Genomic DNA, 22419 nt, shown 5'->3' with positions numbered 1-22419 from the left:
CATGCAGAATTACCTATATCTTTTTTTGATACCTAGAGAACTTAAAGTTAAATCTTCATGTTCCTTCTTTTGTCTCTGCACTTTAACTTTCCCTGTTTCTTAAGATCAATAACATACAAGATTTCTCCACCTTTTCCATGGATACCATATAGTCAAGGGGCCCTATATTCAAAACAAAATCCATGATTCCTACAAGTACCTATGTCAGTTTTAGGTCCATATTACCATATTGGCAAATATTTACATTATTTATGCAGGGTACCTAAACTATACTTTCTACAGGGACATTCATGATTTTAAGAGAATGTCCAGAGAATGTAGTTTAGAAGTGTAACAACTAAGTTACTGAAGTGGGTGTCCAGGGTAAGGAAGAGGTGAGGAATCTCTTTGTAATTTCCCGTCCCAAAATCTAAGTTTGCTCATCTTTTCTTCACACCAGTGTAACTGTTCTTCACTTATCTCTGACATTCTGAGAACTCTCAAAACAACTTTGAGGTCTACCAAACCCATCAGCATTTCCATCTCTTCATCCCTCGGCAGTGCTCTTCTCAAGCATTTTCGAACTCGGCTAATATCTTTAATCTTCTTCTTCTTCTGTGAATTCCATACAAGAGTATGACAAAAATGAAAAACACTAAGAAAAAGAGTAGAACAGTAGGTGATACATAGGCAAGGCAATACAAGGCCATATTGAGACTCACTTTTTTGTTGGCTTTCTTCAACAAATGGTGAAGAGTTGGATCAACTATGCAAGTTCTCTTGTTCCTCCTGATAAAAGTTTTGAAGATTTGATAGTTTTTTTCCTTATCTGCCTTGAGAAATTTCATAAAAATTCGAATTCCATCTTCCATTCTTGCAATGAATCTGACTGATGAGATTTTTGTTGTCCAAGCTTCCTCCGCCTGATCATTTTCTGAATGTTGAGATGAGGGGCATATTTTTAGTATTTAACATCACTGGAGGATTTGGAAACCAATCTCTTCATTTATCGAATCACAACTCACAAACTATATTATTTAATGGGGTTGTGTTCTTTCACATTAAGCATGAAGAAGAAAGACCAAATTGCTGAAGAGTTGAGCAACCTAAGTCACACCTCAACCTTCCAGTGGTTTCATGGTATATACATAGTAAATGGGGTTACGCCCACGTGTTCTTACTAGTCTGTTACTAAACCCGACTCTGGCCTAAAGAAAAATACCTATATCAACTGCTCTGAACTCAGGAACTTGAAGCAACTTGGGTGATGAAATCTGAATCCTAGAATACACCTCAGGTCTCCTTCCACGTTCATAAGGCTCATTCTCGATAAACCGCTGTAGTAGAACTTGAAATTGCTGAACCTGTTGTGCCATATAGGCAGGACAGCCAGGATCTTCTTCACCTTGTAAAGCTCTAAGTGGCAGGAAACTCCTGTAGTTCAAACTAAGAGCTTCCCATGCCACACAAATTTGTGCAACATAAGCATTCTCTAGATCAAGATATAGGCTTCTTGGAAACTCTGATGTATTTTCATTCTTCTTTGTTAATTTGCGCAAAATTCTTTGCGACAGTGATCTTGGAAACCTCTCCACACCCTTGAGCAAATCTGGCAATTGATTCTCAATTCTAAAAATCAGTTCAATTACATTAAGAAATAATAAAGATGCTGTGAATAATAAAGATGTAGACGTTACTTGTTTCATTGAGCTTCTGAGCACTAAATTCGTCGTAGAACATCATCTCCTCATCATACATCTGGGCTGCTGTACAAGACTCCAGCGTAGGGCAACTCCTTCGAGATGAAGATGAAAAGCGATCTACGCTCACTGAATCTCTATAACAGAAAGAACTTCTCCATTCTGAAGAGCCTTTAGAGGTTGAGTGTACAGTACATGAGTCTCCAATAGCATCTCCGCTGCTAGTTTCTAAAGGTTTTGCAGTTCTCGATGATAGGAGCTTAGGAGAAAATTTGAAAAAGTCTCCATCTAGTGAGAAGTTCTTTTGTACATCTGAATCATCTTGTTTGGTAAAGCGTCTGTCTGTTTACAACGAAAGCAACGTCAGACATGGTAACAAAATGCAGCTAATCTTAACAAACTTAAGAGACTATCCTCATTTGTACCTTCACAAGCACCACTAAAGGACACCGAGCATTTCTCATTTGTATCTGGTACCGTCGTGGTAAAGTTAACCTCATCTTGATCTACCAGCATGGTAACTAAATTAGTGTTCTCAATTTGTGTATTTTCTTGGATATTATGTGTAAATGAGGAGGTTGTAAAATAACTACAAAATTGTTCCTCCAACAGGCCTTCAGAAGGTTCCTCACACACTGGTTTTTGAAGGCCAACATCCTTTTGTTCCAGCAGTTGCTCCTTATGAAGGCATTGATTTGGTGAAGCCAGTAAAGCATCTCCATCACAATTGGTGTCGGCAACAAGATCTCCATTCTTCGAGCACTCAAAAGTAATGAACCCAATACCCTCCTCATGTAAATAACTACATGATCCATCACCCGCACTTTCCCAGTCTTCTTCGTCTGTACATTCCTCTTTCTCATAGCAATTAACTTCATATTTATCTTCAGTACTGCAGAACAATATGTAGATTAAGAAACAGTGTTCGTGAGTCTGTGTGTGCGAGAGAGAGAGAGAGGAAGAGCAAACCTTTTGGAAATTGTTTTGCTGCAAAAAGAACCAACGAGTTTAGCAGGCAAAATGGATGAGAAGTAGAAAATGAGGGAAAGAAAATGGAATGAACTTGTAAGATAACTGAAGAACAACATGCTATGGTTTCTTTTGAACATGCAAGTATTACTTTGTTGTTAATTAGATTGGAAGATGACACCTAATTTACCTCACCAAGGCAAAGCAACTTTAAGAAAGTATGTACTCATGTGCCACCACACCCTTCTTCATGGTTTATATCTTGTAAATGTAAAAAAAATACAAAAGACATATGCTTTATCTCATTCCATAAGCAATGTAATCTTTGATTTATGCAAGAATTAAGATAGTTAAATCTGCTAAATCAAAAATGAAGTAAGCCACCATTCAGGGACTGGGAACTGAGAATCTTATGAACGAACAATATCACTAAGTAAACACGTGGCATGTCTTACTCTGGAGTGGATCTTAGAAGATTTGTGGATAAATTTAACTAAATTACAGGAACCTTTAGCTGTTTCAGTAATATTTTCATCTTTGTAGAAATTTATTTTCGCTGTAAAAGATCATTCTCTTGAATAGATTTAATATTCAGTTCTCATTTCCAGTTCCAATCCAACGAGACTTGCATCAAGATCTCCACTTGAAGCCTTGAAGGAGTCAAAATTGGGGTAGTACTTGAGAAATATTTATTGATTAAATATCTTGGGTCTTGTCATCTAGTTTGTTGTAGGTAACCAACGGAGTAATACGAGCGTCTACGTGGGTAGCTACACTGAGCTGTGCAATGCATCAACATCATATTTTTTTTCCGATAATCAATACATCAACATCATGGACTCATGGTCGTGAAGAAATCAATAAAATCCTATCATAGAAAAACTTCTAATCATTACTAAAATTGAAAAATAGATATGATTTTAATATTTTAACCAGAACGTAGATGAACAATGTAGTAATGAGTTTGGCAAGTTAGATCCTTGAACTACAAGCTATTCTAAAAGAAAATCCTGTAGCTAATAGTTGCTCCTTTGACAGTTGTCCCGATTCAACGAAATAGCATCTTTACCGCAACATTTTGCCTTACGCAAGTATGTTCCTACTTCTGTGCAATGATCAGAATATACAAATCACAAAATTCAAGAAGTGCGGGAGAAATGAAAAGAAAATCTTACTCATATCACGTCATATATTGCTTCTCTGGTCAGGAAATCCTACCATTAAAAGAAAAACTATATAAATTGTTTCCACATGTAATGCATCACAATAAAGATGTGTGATAGTGAAATTACAAGAGATTGAAAGGACTTCAACTTCATTTTCCTTCAGCCGCTATCTTTTTCTTTATCTCGTGAGCTGTGTTGAAAATACCCAGAGTAGGCTCGTTGCACACAAAACACCTCTTGTTCTTTGAGTGATGCTGTGGACAGGAAAAATTTGATTAGAGATTTGAAGCAATGAAGTAAAAAGAATATTATGTTGCTACAGTTCAACATATATATATATGGGGAGGGATACACCCACTCCCTTACTAGCCACTCCCTATCCGGACCATTCATTCTCTTAGAACCAACGGACCAGATCTAACATATCTACCCAAAATAAAGGGGGTAAACTGGTAAATTACCCTTCCCATCTTCTAAACCCAACAAATTAGATCGACCATTCTTCTCAACCCTTCTTCTCCAACTTCTCCACTCTAGCACCCAAAAATAATTATTACCGAAAAAAACAACACTACAACATAAGTATAAGTATAACCAAATTTGGTGAAACAGCCAAGCGGCAGTGATAAACATTTCCATCCAAATCTACAACAGAGTATTTCCCTTTGAAACAAATGACATCTCCCAAAGTAATATCATGATTATCATCTGTGTCTGTAAAAAGAGCCCAAGCCTCAGTTCTAGAACGAAAAAAAAAAAGAAGCCAAACTACAATTCCCACCTTCCATCAACGCCATAATTGTGAAATCACTACTCAGAGATGGATTTCTAAATAGAACAGCTTTGACAATGGTACAATCAGCAAGGTAATCGGTCTGATCCCATGGGAGAACATTGTTATAATCATTCGGAGAAGTTGAACGGCAGTAAAACAAGAAGGGCAGTTGAATTTGAGCTCTAGTTAATGGATTCAATAGACTAATCAAAGGGCCAGCTTCTTGCCCATAAACTACCCATCCATAAGGTGAATCCCAACACTGTTTTTTATCACCAATAACCTCTGGAAGCTCAAGAGAATAAGTTCTACTATCAGCTAAATTGTAAAAAATAGCAATGGGTATCACATAAAGTGTTGTCATTGTTATAACGAGAAAGCAATAACCATGGACTTTGAACAAGTCGACTGTGGGGTTTTCGCGGTAATATTGCTTGCCATGTTGGACAAACCGAGCGAACTCGAAGGTAATCAACATAGCTTGTCAGCTTAGTTGTGATGAAACCTTGTAATTCTTGAGGAATTTCAGAAAGAGAGTCGGGAAGGTTTTTTGGAAAAGAAAGTGCTGAGAAGTTGGAGAAGAAGGGTTGCTAGAGAAAAGGGTTGATCTAATTTGTTGGGTTTAGAACATGGAAAAGATAATTTACCAGTTTACCCCCCTTATTTTGGCTGTTTTAGTATGTTAGATTTGGTCCGTTGGTTCTAAGAGAATGAGTGGTCCAGATTGGGAGTGGCTAGTAAGGGAGTGGGTGTATCCCTCCCTTAGATATATATATAAAGGGAAGGGAGGGATAAAGTCACATTCACTGTAGCCACATTGTAAACGGATCTAAGCAAAATCATGGACTTTTGAATTAAGGGCTGAATTTTTGTAGATATTATATCCCCACCATAGAGAACATGCTCACAAAAATTCAGCTCATTCAAAGAAGTCTAACCTTAGAACATGCTCACAAAAATTTTGGACGGTTAGATGAAAAGTTAAAAAAATAAACACTAATTTTTATATGATTAGGCATATCCAAATATTATAATTATTCATGGTGGGGAAATAATCTCCACAAAAAATTAGGCCTTAATTCATTTGTATGTCGAAAATATAGCTATAATGTGCACAAAAGAATGTGGCTCTATCCCACCCCATATATATATACCATAGTTTTCATACCATGCCCCACAACTTCACCCACAAGACGAACTAGAACCTAATTTTTTGTGAATATGTCCAACAAACCATAAAGATCACCTCCATAAAATTTCATCTCATTTAATGGTGTTTAATAATGTCAAAAGATGATTGCAAAATCGAAGAATCTGGACTGTTAAAAAAAATTCAAAGTTGGCAACATTTTTTAACTAGGTTAGAGGTTTTCAAAATGAGCCGAATTTTGGTGGAGTAACTACCCATAGTTAGGGTGGTAGAAACCATGGTAAACGGATCCCTCCCCATATATATATATAAACACAAACACAGTCAGACTTCACATTTTGATTTGATTGCAGAGAAATACTCTAGTCCGGGAAGGTCCGTAACATTATAGTCAAGACCCATATATTTCATGTGACCACATTTTCTCTATTCTCTCTCCTCTCTCTCCACTTTAATACTTTATTCCTACGCAAACACACTCTCTCTCTCTGGTAAGAGGATCCTCCCCATATATATATATAAACACAAACACAACGAACATGCTTTTGATTTCTCAGAGACTAGTCCACTTTTATTACACCTATTTTTTCTCATCTCTCTCCTCTCTTTCTTTCATTCTCTACAACCCAATCTCTCTCTCGCTCTTCTCTCGCAAAACCCCTGATCTCTTCCTTGAAACCCAATCTATGCCAATGAATGCTAGTACTTTTATAAATATACTTCATTTTGCTGTTTTTAAGTATTTATTTTTCATGAATTTAGGTGGTTTTGAAGTACTTTGAACGACACATTTGGTGGAATTGAACTTGGGCATGTTGAATTGTCTGAGATAGTTTGAAAATTTATGTGAATAGAAGAATTTTGTTGTGAAATGGAGCATCTTGAAGTTGATTCTTGTGAAGTTGAGGTGAAAAATAATGAGCCAGAGAAACCCAATATGACTCTTAGTTCAGCTGAAAGTGTTCATTAGACTGTGACAGCAAAAGTCCTTACACACTATAGTCAGTCTTCATCTGTTTGGTTTGATTACTCTTAATGTTCTTCTGTGTTACTGAAGGAAGTGTTTGGAAAGAAAAGTTAATAGAAGAAGATGATGAATCTGTTTGGTCTATGGAAGTGAAGTTTTAATTTTTTCACACAGGAAGTCCGGATAGGAGCTAAAGATTGAAAGATAATTGTTTCAGGTGGTTAGTCCAACTTATTAGTACTCTAGTTCAACGTATTTTTCCAATTTTCCTCTCAAGACAAAATGATTGTATACTTCTTCACGCAGTTAGCAGTGTCGAGCTTCCAAGTTACATGTGTTGTAAAGGTTTTCCTTGCTTGACTAATCACCGTAATTTACATGAGGAACCTACTGTTCAAAGTACATCTCTATTTTGATCAACCAACAACTTAAGTTCTACTGTGCAAGTGTATTCAAAGTACATCTCTATTTTGACCAACCAACAGGATAAGTTCTAATGTGCAAGTGTACTGAGAACTAGCTAAAAAAAACAATGCTAATTCTAGCTACCAAATTCATTAGATAAAAAAAATAACATAGAAACTACTCAATTCATAAACCAAAAAACAACACTAATTCTAGCTACAAGCTCCATTTAATTAACCGAACAAAAAAAAACTACTAACTCCATTTCAGAAATGGATAGCAATATTATGCCACCAATTCGTTATTTTCACACTTAATGCTTTTCTGAAAAGCAATTGTAGCTATGACTATTTTGTTCCATGTTGGAAGTTGGAACAGTCTTAAGTAAAAAAAAAAAATGTGGTGGGGATATTGAGGTGAGAGACTATAAGGTGGGGAAGTTGGGAGTGACAACAAAAGGTGGAGAGGAAATATTTTTGGAGGAGAGAGAGCGTGAGAAGTAAAAGTGGAGAGAGTGTGTGGGGTTTGTTAGAGAACAAATCAAAGAAAGAGAGGAGAGAGAGAGTGAGGAAAAACAGGAGTAATAGTGGAGAGAGAGTTTGTGGAGGTCGGTACAAAACAATAAAGTAGAGAGAGAGGAGAGAGGGAATTAACAAAAGGGGGCCACGTGAATTTGTTTAGGTCCGGATTGTTTTGGGTACGGGAAGTCCTGACTAGAGCAAAACTAACTATATATATAGGTTCTACAGAGAAGGGATAACAAAATAATTAAGCTACATTGATACGGATAGGTGTGTCCATATCCGACACGACGAAATATAAAATTGAGGTAATATCACATACAATATGTGACTGATATGTGTCTGACACAGACATGCGGATACATATCAAAATATGGCGTGTCCATGCAACATAGCAAAATAACAATATCAAGCTGTGTTGCATGGGTATGCCTCGGCGTGTCTCGTGTCGTGTTGTGTCGACATTGACACCGACGTGACACTGTTTCGTCATTAATCTATTCTCAGTTTCAAAAAAAAAAAAAAAGATTAAGAAAGAAGGAAGAAAGCGAGAAATGGAGTAGACTTGACCCGAGAATTCGTCGAATGGTGGTGGGAGTGGTGGTGGATTGATGTTGTCGGTTGTGCACCATCTTCTTTCATAGCGGCTGCAACTCAAATCTAGGGTTTGTTTAAGACAATTAAGAAGTGAGCTTTTAATAAGTGATGTGGGCTTGGGATCTTTTGTTTCTTTCTTCCATAGATAGGATTAAATGGGGCTTTTAATAAGCAATGTGGACTTGGGATTTTTTGGAATGGTTATATTCAAGATCAAAACTTAGCAAAAACTGTTTTAAATGGCTTGTGGGCTTTATCAATATATATATATATATATATATATATATATATATATATATATATTTTTTTTTTTTTTTTTTTTTTTTTCTATTTAAAATAATTTATGTTTTAATAAAATATAATATTAAATTAGAATATTCGCCGTGTCCCCGTGTCTTGATTTTTAGACCTCCTTGTGTCCAAATCGCAGTACCCGTGTCCAAACCCAACACTCATACCCGTACCCATGCAACACAGATATCAAGGCTTGAGTTTAGGTAAGAATCTTGGGGAACTCATAGTATCCTAAAAAAATTTGATTCAAAATACTGGCTGGCAAGCACAACAATAGAAGTAAATTAGTCAACCTAATATGTATAGGTGACGATGGCTCGCATTCTATTTTGACTTTTTTATTTTTATTTCTATTTTCTTGTGACTGAAAGCAATTTTTCAAAACAAGATGTGCAGTACTGCAAAAGGTACTTCAGGTCACGCTTATCACCATTTGGAATTGTGACCTACTTTTCTGAGAGTAATTCCATAGTCAACTTGATCATCAACCAAAATTTATTAACTAAGTATACAGAAACCAACAGTGAGGGAAATAGGTAGTGACTTAGTAGACTGTTACAAAGGGAGCCCAACTTTTGCTAAATGATGTATCCAATACGGCGTGCTAACCAAATGACTACCTAATAGTATGCTAATGATGATGTACTGACACTAAAGAGCAAGCTAATGCATGTGCGTACTGTAGATTAGTACAGATACATTACGAGGTAGCAGGTCAGAAACTGTAACCTATGCAAATGTACTCTCACTACGTCAAACCAAATACTTTTCAACCTTCCCCTGCCAACTTATAGCCCACCTGCTCCACATTTTTTCTCAAAATGCTATTCTCGGTCTGCATAGCAAATGAACAACAGGCTCAATGTCCTTTTATAACCTCCATGACCACCACATTCGGTGGTTTATAACGACGCTGACTATCACAGCTACCTATTAACAAGATACCTTCTGAAAGTCCAACACACCTATTCAGCATAAAAATTCCATGTGTTTGAATATTGCGTGAACCAGAAGTATTGCATATACATATTCAGCATTAGTCTATGCTGTCTTATTGAGCTTGAGTGTGGATCAGTTCATTAATCTGTTGCTAGGGGGTTGTGAAGAATAAGAGATTGTCAACTTATTCACTATTCGCAGCTAGGTTTGTCAATGAAAACATTTGATTCCTTTTGGATATGGGGTACTTTCCAAAGATACCATTCAGCACAAAATTTTCTGGAAATGGGAGTTTACTCACTGTTTCATGAGTTGCAAGATTTCTATTTGCCCCCTGCAACTTCACTACTTAATTCTTACCCTTATTATAAAGATTGGCGTATGTGCCAAGATTATCATTTCGTCATCTCATGCTTGCCTGAGCTATGTTGTAACTAGAGTACTAGACTGACCATTTTCAGTGTTTGGTTGCGTAGACAACATTTATTACATTTCTTTCTAGAATTAGAGAACTCGTGTTATTGACCATATCATTTTTTTAATCAAATCAATAATCACATACCATTTCCCACTGGGCCTAGAGTATCTAACCTACCCCATCCTCACAAAGAAGATCACCTAGGGGTCGCGCTCCCTCTTCAGTTATTTGGTTCTGAATAAACCCCGTGTAAATATTGGGCATGCAGTCCCGAAACCCCTTTTCTGACATCAACCATAAGTAATTAGCCTCACCTACGCTCTTATGCTATGCCTTGAGACCGACCTTCCCTGCCCCACCCGTATAGGTTCTCGCTACGAACAAGGAGCTACTTTTCCCGCTATGAAAGGATGTTATTTAGAAAGAAACGAGCTAGAAGCCCATTTCTCCTTAGTTTTAGGACTCTGACAATAGATTGGTGCTTTGAAGGTATAAACCGTGTTCTTGTCTACTGAAGGCAGTGATTGAGTGAAACAATGCATGTACCTTCTTAAGTGAGCAAAGAGTTGGGAGATAGAAAAAGAAAGGAAAAAAGAGAAAGTATGCTAGCAGCCTTGGCTTTCAGAATCTGTTTCTACAAGTGGAGTTTACCATGGCGGTGTGTCCAAAAGGGAAGAGAGGGAACTAAACACTTGATAGAAGTAGGTATGCCTTTGATCCAAGCTACAGTAAAGCCACTGAGAAAAGATCTCAATTGGTTCAAACGTTGCGTTGGTCCGGTTTTTACCTACAGCCTCTCAGCTCAAACTCCCTTTGACCGGTGGCCGCTTAGGCATGAGTTTAGAGGGATCTGGCAAGAGACAAATCTTTGCGATTGGTAACTATGTTAAACAACGGTTACTTCATCTGTACCATGTGTGGTTTATGTCTTTGTTAAAGACTATTCCTAATGATGGCACGTTTGATCAATCGCAACCACTTGAGTGAGTGGATTAAAGGTGCCCAAAAGTGTTACAGTTTTGACCTTAAGTCGGCTACTGATCGCTGGCCTTTATTCTATCTATTTAGTATAGTGGAGGTTGGGTCATAATCTGGCAGGGTCTATTGTTAACACAACACTATGACATAATGTTTTTGATGTACCAAATTGTAGGAAACATCGAAACGTATGTGGCTGTTCAACCTTTATTACTCTTCTTGCCCACTCTTTGCTTTATCACACCATTTCTTGGTGTGGTATTGTGCAGAACTAATCTACCAGGTCGGGAATTTAGGCGTTATGCCATGTTAGGTGACGATGTCGTCATCGCTGGCCCGCTTGTGGCTAAGCGCTATGAGGAAGCCATAGGTGAATTTCAGGTAGAAATCTCTTGACAAAGGTCATTGATTTCTAGCACTGGTTCATTTGAGTTTGCTAAAGCGGTTCTTTGTTAAGAATGGGAGTGTGGACTTGAGTCCTATTTCTATTTGGACTTTGATGTCGTTTATGTCTCCATTTGGATTAATGGGGATAGAGGCCTAGTATCCTACCCGTCGGTTATCAACTCTTTTGAGAATAGGTGGAATGGGATATAAGGTGATTGCTCGCTTAGATCATAGTGAGTCTAAACGGGTTCGTCGTATAAGGGCAATGTGGGAATTACCCCGAGGACTGTCCAGTCTTCCTTTTGAAATTTGGTTAGGGAACTCTCTCTCCTTATCTGAAGGGAGTTCTAGTAGCATTCTTGCTATCTGAGCTTAAAGAGTTCAAACATGGCCTATGCTCTTTAAAGCATAACTCCCACATCGCTATAGCAAGGTTGGTTCGCTAAGTTGAAGTCGATCACTGGTTCCACACCGTGGCTGCTGTTCAATCACTTCCGAACGCTTGATATGATGGTTCTGTCCTTTCACTCAAAGATTGACTGTGCTTATATGGTAACAATGAGAGGCTACTGATTCAGTAATTCCAGAAAAGCCTCACCCCGTTCTCTGTCTTGGTTTGTGCAGTTAGACCCTCACAAAATCCGCACCTGGTCAGATTTGGCCAACGCTTTCCTTGCGCAATATAAGTTCAACACTGAAATGGAATCAGATCGCTGCGAACTTCAGCGAATGCAAAAAAAGGAAGAATGAATAATTCAGAGCCTATGCCCAGCGATGGAAAGAATTGGCGGCACAGGTGAAACCCCAATGCTTGAAAAGGAGATGGTTAGTGCTTTCCTCGACACTCTAAGATACCCTTACTACACTCATCCAAGGTAGGAAAGAAGTCATAGTTAACCATCCTGACTTTCTGAGTGAAATAGTTTCTTATTTCAACATACATATAGTAGTTGACTACTTTATGAGCTTATAACCTTCGAGAAAAGCCTTTCTTTGGGCTCTACTGGATTGTCACTCTTAGAGCTCAGCTATTTATTATGCATAGCTAGCCCCCACCCACGGAACAGAAACGGAATCTCCTGCGTGTGACTACGAGGGCAGCCATGCCCACCACCTTCTCCCCACAAGTACGAGTTTCCTTCCTTTCTCAAATTCCACTAGCGTGAATTCAAATCAGTCTTTCACTTTTGAGTGATAGAATGAACTCTCCTTTCAAGCATTAGCTCTCCAAAAGAAAGATTCAATCCAGCCCATAGGTTATCTCCCTACGGCTACCTTGTTGTGAACAAACGCCAGTCCCAGAACTTACTGAATTCACTTTATTTACGAGAAATCAAGTCAGCTCTGATGTTATGAGTGGGAGGCTCTCAATTCAATGGTTAGTTTCCTCCGAAGGCCTCTTAAAAAGTAGGTTAGTTTCCATCGGATGTTACTAACCGATGCACTCTCAGCAGTCTTACAACTGCTTTACCGATAAAACAACCGAATCCGCGATTTCTAGCATCTCTTCCCTGTGCTAATTAAGGCTGTCATTAGAACCAGATCTTTCCTCACTAAAAAATTGATTGTCTCAGTCATTGAGAGAGGAAATCCCTATGGTTAGTGTATCTGTAGGCAGAGAAATAGAACCTGTTTTAGATTTCAAGTAATCACTCGTTAGAGTGGAAATCATCTTGTCTATCAAATAGCGAAAGGAACCCACATACCCACTTTCCTCTCCCCCAGTACCATAGTGGCTACCGGGGCCTCATTCTAGGGCCATTTTCTCTTTATCTATAAGCCCAAACTAAATCCAATCCGAAATGAGCTAATAGAGCAAGAAAAAAGGATAAGATACGAAAATAAAGATATGATAGGATAAGGCTTATTGAACTCTTCAAATGATCACTTTCCATTATCTTATTTTTCCTAAAAGTGTTATATGTTATATGTCTCTAAACTTTTCTAGAATATGATTAACATCAGGTATAGCGGTCTCATTCAATAATACATCAATAAGGATAGCACCGACCATAGTAGCCAATGCTAGAGTTTTGACTGTAGGAGGAAGAGGCTCAGTATCTTTCCCCATTGCAACGTGTGCTTCGTTTTTTATTATAGCAAACTCGTGTTTCTTTTCCGTTTGAAACTTCTCTTTTTCAAAGGAATGTTGAAGTTGGTCGTGAAACACTCCATTGAAATGTGGAAAGCCGAATGTTCTTACCCTACCCTCTGCAGCGTCCTTGAACAGGCGAGCATATTCTGTAGAAAATGAATTCCACCATACTGAAGACCCAGTTAACAGAGATAGTAAAAGAGCCTGTTGAAAGGTGGTATAATGAATAATAGGGATTGTGGTGTGTGCATGGACTACGGAACTGCTAGAACTCTGTCTATTTAATGGATCAAATTCCTTGTAACCCTCACTTTGTATCTTTTGCCACCAAAGATGAGTCACCACTCTTAAGTGATGGGCTCCAATAGGTGCATCAATAGGGCTTTGCCGATGGGCTGGTGGTTGTAGGGTTGGATGGCTCACTCCCTTGATTCCATGCAAGGAGAAAGGTAGTTGGGGTGCCTTTCCCGCCACATCTATTGGCGGAGTCTTATTTCTTTTTAACCAAGCTATAACAGGGTTGGTCTGTGTAGACCTTTGTGGGTTGTAAGAAAGAGACGAGGGATATGAGACGCTAGAAGATGGGGAATGTGGGCGACACGAACCTAGCAGTGGAGACATACGAGCTTTGAATAAAGAAATAGACATGATAATAGAATCATCTAATGAATAGGATTCACCGGCTTATTAAGAACTAAGTCTTAAAATAGCACTTAATAGAAAAATTCTCGGGGTTCACCCAAGAAAGAATTTGGGAATATTCGTTTGAGTTTAGTTGGAAGTGTCCTAAACCTAATCTTTATTTTCTCTCCTCAGCTCTGCGACTAGATACCCGATCTTATTGGTGAAATCCATATACTGGTGCCACGAACCAACTCTCCTTTGGACCCACTGCCGATCCCAGCGTTCTATCACAGGCTTAAGAATCTCAGGGGCATGATCAGGTGGTTGTTGGTAATTGTAACATCACTCATGGTAGCAATAGAGAAGTAATAAACTCACTATTTGTTTTGTTAATAAACTATTGATTTGTTTAGGAAGAATTTCTAAGACTCACTAGCTCACATCGTTGGACTTGAGCACTAACCCAATTCTATTGATTCCCGGAACTGGTAAATCAAACTCCAGCGATATTGGATTCTCTATTAGATACGGATTCGACCTTCCAAACTGAACTACTTAGGTTCGGTGAGCAGTGATAATAAGAAGCTTCCATCCGCTTCTCCCTACCGTAAGAATCAAGTTTCGGGTTCCGATTCAGTAAAGTAATAGCTAAGGCACCTGGCTCTCATGCTGCCTTGATAGTGGTTAGCCTTTGGCCTGTTAGATCTATCCTTTCCCGATTGCTTTTCTTTGCATATTCTCTTTCTCAATCAGTCTAATCCTAAGCCATCTTACCCTTCAATCATTTCTTTTGAGTCTCTCCTTTGCGTCAGTTAAGGATTCTATTTTTAGAGGTTGAATAAGAAAACAAAGACAGACAAATACCTACAAGTGCAAAAAAAAAAAAAAAAACAATCATCTCAAAACAAGTAAGCATCAAACCTCCCACTATCAATTGCTATAAAGATAAAACCCCACTAATCCTTCCCCTCAAAACTAGCACTATCTTGACCCAACGGAAGAGGATTTCACTGATAAAGTCCTTTCCAGAGTCCATACAAATTAGCTTGGTACATTTCCCATGTGGAAAGCCATCATATAAGCTTCTAAAAGAATGATTGTCTAATTTTCTACACAAGTCATATTAATGGTTTCTTAATTTCAAGATATGCTCCCCATTTTTTAAAGGATCATAATAGTTCGCAACGTCATATTTGAGTTGCAATTATCCATAAAAGTAACAGGTAATATTTTCTCACTTCCAATTGACCAATAAGTAAAGAAGTAAAGTGTTATTAACAACCAAGCCAGTGAAGTAACAACTAATAATTTCTCAATTCTAATCCATTAAAAAGTAAACATGCAACATAAATTAACAGACAAATGACTTAAATAAGCAAAGGAAAGCATACCTTTAATGCGCAATGTTCACAAAAGTAATGCTTGCACTTGGTAACAACAGGATCAACAAACGCTTCACGACAAATAAAACACGCAAATGGTAACTTCTCATCATCGTCATCATCACTCCCTCCACCCGCTCCACCTTCCTCGTCTTCATCCTCCATTATACCCATAGCCAAGTTCCTCTTCCTAACCTTCTCAGCTTCGTCCCATTCCCTTTCCATTTGCCAACCAGACTTATAATCCCCTCTATCATGCATAAACTTACACGCATCACCAAACCCACAGTAACCAGTCTCTTTATAATCCTTACAAATATCCGGTTGGTAATCAAACCTTGTCGATGCCCGAATATGAGCTGAAGCTCTAAGTGGTCCATGAGACCCACCAGCTTTCTCACTAGCAATCGTTTGTTCTCTTCGAAACCCAGCTTTATAATCTGTATACCCATGAATACCTTTGTAAACTTTCTCATCACCACCTTTCCCTTTCAATGTATTCTCCGCTTGTTTCAACATTCTTTCCCTTATCGCTCTAGCATCTCTTGTATAATCTGTCTCTATTTCAGATATTGCCGTTGCTCTACTATCATTCTGAACTTGAATCTCACTCGACGACTCGAATTGGAAGATTGAGTTCTCCACTTTCGACTCATTTTCTTCATTATTAGGGTCAGATTTTTTTATCGGCCCGGTTGAGAAAACGAGCTTGTTGTCAGGTTTGGGTTGTTTCTTATTCCTATTTATTGTCACAGAATCTTCTTGCTCTTCTTCTTCATCATCTTCATCAGTTGTTCGTTTTCTAATGTTTTTATTCTTTGTAGGTTTGCGAAAAAAATTACATACTTGTTCTGAAGATTGAGGTTCACTTGAATCTTCCATTACAACTAACGCGAGTTGAAAACCTACAGTTTATAGTAAACAAGTGGGAATTAATGAAAATTTGAACTTATAAGCTTATAAAAGCAGAACTAATGAAAATAAATAAGTTAACATTTTAAACTAATAATAAACTAAATAAGCAATAAACATAAGATGACAATATATAGAAAAGAAAGCAAACTTACTGAATGGGAAAACGGAGATGAATGAGGATGAAGAAAATTTTATTGGGAATTTTCGAAAGGGGTAAACAGTTCAAACTTCAATAATGGGCCTAGGCCCGTTTATTTTGGCCCAACGCGACTTGAAAGATTGACTAATGACTATCACGATCAAGTATTAAGTCTAAGTAAGTTTTTGTAGTCCAATGCAAATATTTTTTTGGTAAACAATTCAATGTTAGTATCGTCAAAAATATCTAACTCAGATCTTTATAATGACTAGTACGTGTCCAATAAAAAAATATGTATAAATTATTTTACTACATTAGTAATCATCATTAACCAAAGTTGATAATATAATGTGAGAGGCTCTTGCAGGGCATACGACCACGTACACTGTTGAGTTAATTAGATGTTCAACGATTCAGCAGAGATTTGACGGTGTGAACTCTTAGCAAGATTAAATTGATCGAGTTTCTAGAAAGTCTAGCTTTTATTTTCTTAGACTGGTCCAAATTTCTTGTTAGGATTGAAAATAGGGGAGGCTGGCTATACGTTTGCAAGATAAAAATATGGTTGTGCGGGTTGGTTAACACTTTTAACCACTGCTAATATTTTTATCATTATTAACATTAAACCTTCATCAAGAACAATGAACGTGTTCAAAAACACTTCTGCTTCCCGTTCCCTTTGCTATGGTTGACTACATGGATTCATGACCTCTATCCGATTTCATTAATGGTTAATCAATGGCAGAGCATTGCCAGTCTGATTGGAGACAAGCAAGGTGCACTGTGTGCCGCCTTGAGCTAAAAATATTGCCTCCAAGGCTCCAAGTTGAGTTGATTTGGACAAGATGTTTGTTTTGAAGGCTTGTGTTTCATGAACACCATCATATAATTCAAACTCCATTTTCCGACTTGAAATTAATTACCTAGGATACATATATAATCATGTAAGTTCATATAGCAAAAGACAAAGTCGAAACTCCTAATCTCCTATTAGCTAATTGGTAATAACAGAAAAGATGTTGTCATAGTGTTCATATGCCAATAGACGTACACACTCCTAGTAGGCTAGTACGTACTTAATTAGAGTTTCAATATTAACACTTAAAACGTAACCCACATTGATTAAAGAAAGAGATGTTAGTTCCCTAATAATGTACCAATCACAAATAAACATCATATCGAAGTATATGTACGTGTTCTTTATTATGTCATGAAATGAACTGTCAATAATATAGTGATGAGTTTGGTATTCAAAAAGTCCCGGTGTTCTATTGGAATAGTTGAAAGCGATATAAGGATTCTGGTGGTTAGAAATGGGTGAAGTTGGCTGGACTAAGAAGAATGGGAGAATGCTATAGTGTGATTGAGGTACAACTTTCGTGCACAAATGATTACCACTCCTTAACTATCAAATCAAATTAACAGACGTCACTCTCTTTGAATATAACCATATCTTAGTTTCCTCACTCTTTCATATTCACATTAGTATACCAAATCAGTGAAACCTCACCCCTCCTTTGAATTTAACCCCTCTTAGGTTCATTCCTCACACTTTCATACTTAACATATGCTATCTACTCATTGCATATTTGCATATTCTTCAAGAAATAAAACAAAAAGACCGTAAAGGAATAATAAGAAATGCTGTTGTGTAAGCCATGCAAAAGAAATCAAATAGTTAGGTTATATATGCACTAATGCACATATAATAAGTGAACTTGCTAGCTAGCTAGCTATAGGCGTGGAACCAATAAGTTTTGATGGCCCTCATATTTCGTTAATTATGGAAACTTTTAATCACTTTTCAGTTTTCATTGACAACTACTTTTGCATCACCAATCTAGATTTTAGATTAAGACCTTTTTATTTGTGACATTTTAGCAATATATAATCCAAAGCCTAATTTGTCTACTAGTGATCTTCTAGTAATTTTTTATTGCAGTATACATATATGAGCTTTGTCAACATGTTAGATGAGATAAAAACAACAATCTAGAAACAGCTGCAGCTTCTTCTTCAAGGATGAGTTATGTGTCAAAAACACACCACACATTAATACTCAAAGTTGTTCATCTTTTGAGCCTCCTTAAAACCATCATCTGTACTTCTGATATCCACTCCTTATTTACATTTCAAGATATCAAGGGGTCTTTTTAAGTATTGAGTCTTGACATGGAAAACCTACCCCCAGGGTTTAGATTTCATCCAACAGATGAAGAACTCATTACTTATTATCTAAGTAACAAAGTTGCGGAATTTCGTTTCATGTCAAGAGCCATTACTGATGTTGATCTCAACAAGTGTGAACCGTGGGACCTCCCAGGTTAGCGTTATGTTTTCATATTATCTATTCTTCCTATTGTATATATGCACTTTTGAGTCTTTTTGGCCAGTCCTAGTTCCTCATTTAGATTTTGCTTAAGAAGTACGTGTTATAGCATTTTAGCTTTCATGTATTGGTTGTGCATATGTAGTTATGTACTTCTTAATTTTCTTGAACCTTTCATTCTGTTTTTGACATGAACATGATTTATAGCTGTTGAATGTTTATGAGGCCGGGGCCTTATCCCAGTCCCTACATAGCCTGTGTTGTGAAAGTAGGATTTTACCACAACTTAAAAGGCGTCTATGTTTGGAAATCGTTGTAGCGGAGATAGAGGTAGACAGACTTCGAAAACTACTTGGAGAGTTGGAGTACTAAGAATTCTTGCCTCGATCTTTGTCTGTTTCAATTTTTTCATATTTTCGTTCGATTTTTGTCTAAATTTTCATCGACAAAAGATAATTACTTGGGATAAGTTACATAGAAAGCTGGCTGTACGGGTTGATATCATTTGCAATGTCGTTTATACTCTCCTGATAAAATCTTTATTAATTTGAATATATAGGCAAAGCTTCCATGGGGGAGAAAGAATGGTACTTCTTTAGCTTAAGAGACCGAAAGTATCCAACTGGACTTCGAACCAACCGAGCTACCAATGCAGGATACTGGAAAACCACAGGCAAAGACAAGGAGATTTACCAATCTGGAGTTTTAGTTGGACTAAAGAAAACCTTGGTATTTTACAAGGGTAGAGCTCCTAAAGGAGAAAAAAGCAACTGGGTGATGCATGAGTACCGATTAGAAAATAAGTATTCTTACAAGCCTACCAAGGTTAGTAGTTAAAAGTAAAATACTTAACATTCTAACAATGCTTCGCCCTTTCTTTGATTATCCTATCAGTGTTGATTGAATTTCTTCTTGTGTTGTTCAGGAGGAATGGGTGGTCTGTAGGGTCTTTCAAAAGAGCTCCGCAGTTAAAAAACCACAAGAGACCTCATCGCTCGAGTCTCCCTGTCATAACACCACAATGGTGAATGAGCTTGGAGAGATTGAACTGCCGCATTTGAATGGTCTAACCAATTCTTCAAGTGGATTCAGTGCTATATCTACTAACAATAACAGCAACAACGACAACAATGTCGACGTGGCTATGAATTGGGCATCCGCAAGAGAAGCGGCCAATCATCCCTTACTCAATTGGCCATCAAACTTGCTCAACTCAAGTGCCTCATCAGTGAACTCTATGCTTCTCACAGCATTACAGCTCAGAGGTTATCAACCAACTAGTTCTGACTTAAACTTCTTAGCACAGGGGAACTATCGCATTGGAACTGATCTAAATATGGATTTTGCCACTTCATCGTCTAAGATGGTTGATTCTGCACAGCAACTACCCTATAATCCGGATTCTATCTGGCGAGGTAGTTGAAGTTTGAGGAGTACTGAGAGCATACATAAAAAAGTTCCGTTTTCTTTTTCGTTACTGGAAAAAATGGGACCAAACTCAGACAATATTGGGAACCAAATATACTTCCTACCAATGATGAAGCTATGAAAATCCAAGAGCAACATTTAACTAGTAACTAGAAGGCAGCGTACAAGGGGCATCCATTGCACATAGTTTGGTCTTTGTTCCGTTAATTGTACAAGGGGTTCTGTATTTACTCTTGTAAATTTCAGTCCTATATATGTATTATTTTGTAAGCTTGACAAAGGCAAAACCATGTTGAGCATGTTACATTGCATTATGCTTAATTAGTAAATTAGTAAAGGGAATGGACATCTTATTTCAACATCTATCTAAACATCTCGCTCAAACAAAGAATTTGCACAATGAGTTGAGGCTGATTTTTGGTGGAGAAATGATCTTCATACTTTATAGACCATCTGTCACACCCCAAATTTTCAGAAAATTAAAATAGGAAATTTTTTTCAAGATATAAATATCTCAATCGCCACCCTATTCAATCATCTCAAAACCCAGGGTGAAACGAAACCCTAATAACATATTATCAACCACGATATTAAAAATCTGAGATCAAATTAAAACTAAAATGAACAATCCTTCATTCACATTATTAAACTACAAAGAAACTAACCAACTCTATTACATCTATCTCAAAACAAAACCGTACACTTCAGAAAACTTAAACCAGAAGACCCAAGAGCAACTCCAAATCACGTGTCCTCATCCACTGCACTCCACCATCTATATTCCCAAAAACACACCCACGTTGCAAAACAAAGCAAACATGGGTCAGCAAATTGAATTTTCTAGTATAAGTAAAACTAAAATAAAAACAACATATTCAACATTTCTAATAAAGGAATATACTATTACAATCATTTCAACTTGAAAGACAAGTTAGTTCCGTTTTCTCAACACGGCTGTAGTTTCTTCCCAAGTAATATTTCAACCCCCAATATACACTTCCAAGAAATCTCAGATAACAATATTCATCATACTCACTTTCCAAAATAACTCACAATATAATTTCCACTTGCATTCAACTTATTACATACACATATGATAACTTATTTAAATATGAGTTTGATACACTTTACCTTTAAGCCAACACGTCGTCTTAGGGTAGGACAACGTCTCTGCATAAAAAGTTAATAAGTCCTACCCTCCTGCAAAACAAAGTTAGATTTCTCAAACGTAATTATTTATAGTATACATCTATTTCACTCTCACTGCAACCATCATGAGTATATATAATTTGACATAATATATCGCCAATATTAACATTCATGTCACACCACCATATCTATTATATCATAATATATCACCAATATTAACTAACATTCATATCACACCACCATATCCATCATATCATAATATATCACCAATATTAACTAACATTCATATCACACCACCATATCCATCATATTACGCTAACCATATTCATATTCCTCCGTAAGAAATTATATGCATCATATCATAATATATCACCAATCATATCCAACAACTCGCTCATACTTAAAGCCAATATTTTTCTTAAAAACCACTCGTCTACTGATGAGAACGATGAACTATATCACAACTAAGGAGTACATTAATCCCTCATGAGTATCAACTCACACAAACCACGTATACATTTTCTTGTAATAAATCATGTACATCATAATATATAAATATTAATATGCAATAACTCAGTCACATGTAAAATCAATGTTTTACTTTAATATCACCCGTCTACTTATGAGAAAAGGGAAAAAGTCACAACCAGAGAGTACATTCATCCCTCATAAGTATCAACTCACACAAACCACATAAACATTTCTCATAAGAAATCATAAACATCATATGTAATAGCTCCATCACACGTAAAATCAATATTTTACTTTGCTTATTAATTATCTCGTTGACTCATTGTAACGCCCGTATTTTTAAATACGTATTTTTTCTATTTTATTAATTAATTAAATTATTTATTTTCAAAATTCGTCGGATTGGACTCGGGATCGTAGGCTGGTTTTTGGCCCGAAGTGCGTGTTGGGCTTGGGTTTGGACCCAAGTATATAAACACTTTTTCTAGAAAATAGGGTTCTGGAGAATAGAATAATTAAAATGGGAAGAGAGAGGTTTTTTTTTGAGGCGTTGAGCCTTGACGAATCGGGCTATGAGGATTAGGTCGAATTTTGTTCATACAAGTGAGTAGCTATTTTGCTATATCACCGGATTTATCGTTT

At 37.1% G+C, this 22419-nt stretch overlaps 3 protein-coding genes across 3 annotated transcripts; 1 reads left to right on the top strand and 2 right to left on the bottom strand.

Moving 5' to 3' along the window:
• Positions 1 to 121: 121 nt before the first annotated feature.
• LOC147474857 (uncharacterized) lies at positions 122 to 4014 on the bottom strand. The gene is made up of 8 exons (XM_086584364.1): positions 3941 to 4014; positions 3824 to 3862; positions 2649 to 2666; positions 2105 to 2571; positions 1677 to 2021; positions 1202 to 1588; positions 702 to 913; positions 122 to 594 (listed from the first exon to the last, which is right to left on the bottom strand). Exons 4-8 carry the CDS (start codon positions 2193 to 2195, stop codon positions 343 to 345), a joined length of 1287 nt encoding a protein of 428 aa, XP_086440490.1. The 5' UTR covers positions 2196 to 2571; positions 2649 to 2666; positions 3824 to 3862; positions 3941 to 4014; the 3' UTR covers positions 122 to 342.
• Positions 3803 to 16602, bottom strand: LOC147474856 (Zinc finger (CCCH-type/C3HC4-type RING finger) family protein). The gene is made up of 3 exons (XM_086584365.1): positions 16414 to 16602; positions 15356 to 16251; positions 3803 to 4068 (listed from the first exon to the last, which is right to left on the bottom strand). Exons 2-3 carry the CDS (start codon positions 16226 to 16228, stop codon positions 3964 to 3966), a joined length of 978 nt encoding a protein of 325 aa, XP_086440491.1. The 5' UTR covers positions 16229 to 16251; positions 16414 to 16602; the 3' UTR covers positions 3803 to 3963.
• Positions 16603 to 18386: 1784 nt separating this feature from the next.
• NAC058 (NAC domain containing protein 58) lies at positions 18387 to 20520 on the top strand. The gene is made up of 3 exons (XM_086582499.1): positions 18387 to 18723; positions 19289 to 19554; positions 19655 to 20520. The coding sequence occupies exons 1-3, from the start codon at positions 18573 to 18575 to the stop codon at positions 20150 to 20152; spliced, it is 915 nt and encodes a 304-aa protein (XP_086438625.1). The 5' UTR covers positions 18387 to 18572; the 3' UTR covers positions 20153 to 20520.
• The last annotated feature ends 1899 nt before the right edge of the window (positions 20521 to 22419 follow it).

The sequence above is a fragment of the Coptis chinensis genome, chromosome 9, assembly GCF_015680905.1.
Source record: "Coptis chinensis isolate HL-2020 chromosome 9, ASM1568090v1, whole genome shotgun sequence".
Lineage (NCBI taxonomy): Eukaryota > Viridiplantae > Streptophyta > Magnoliopsida > Ranunculales > Ranunculaceae > Coptis > Coptis chinensis.
Note: the sequence above shows the minus strand (reverse complement) of the source record. Positions and strands in the feature narration are given on the sequence as shown.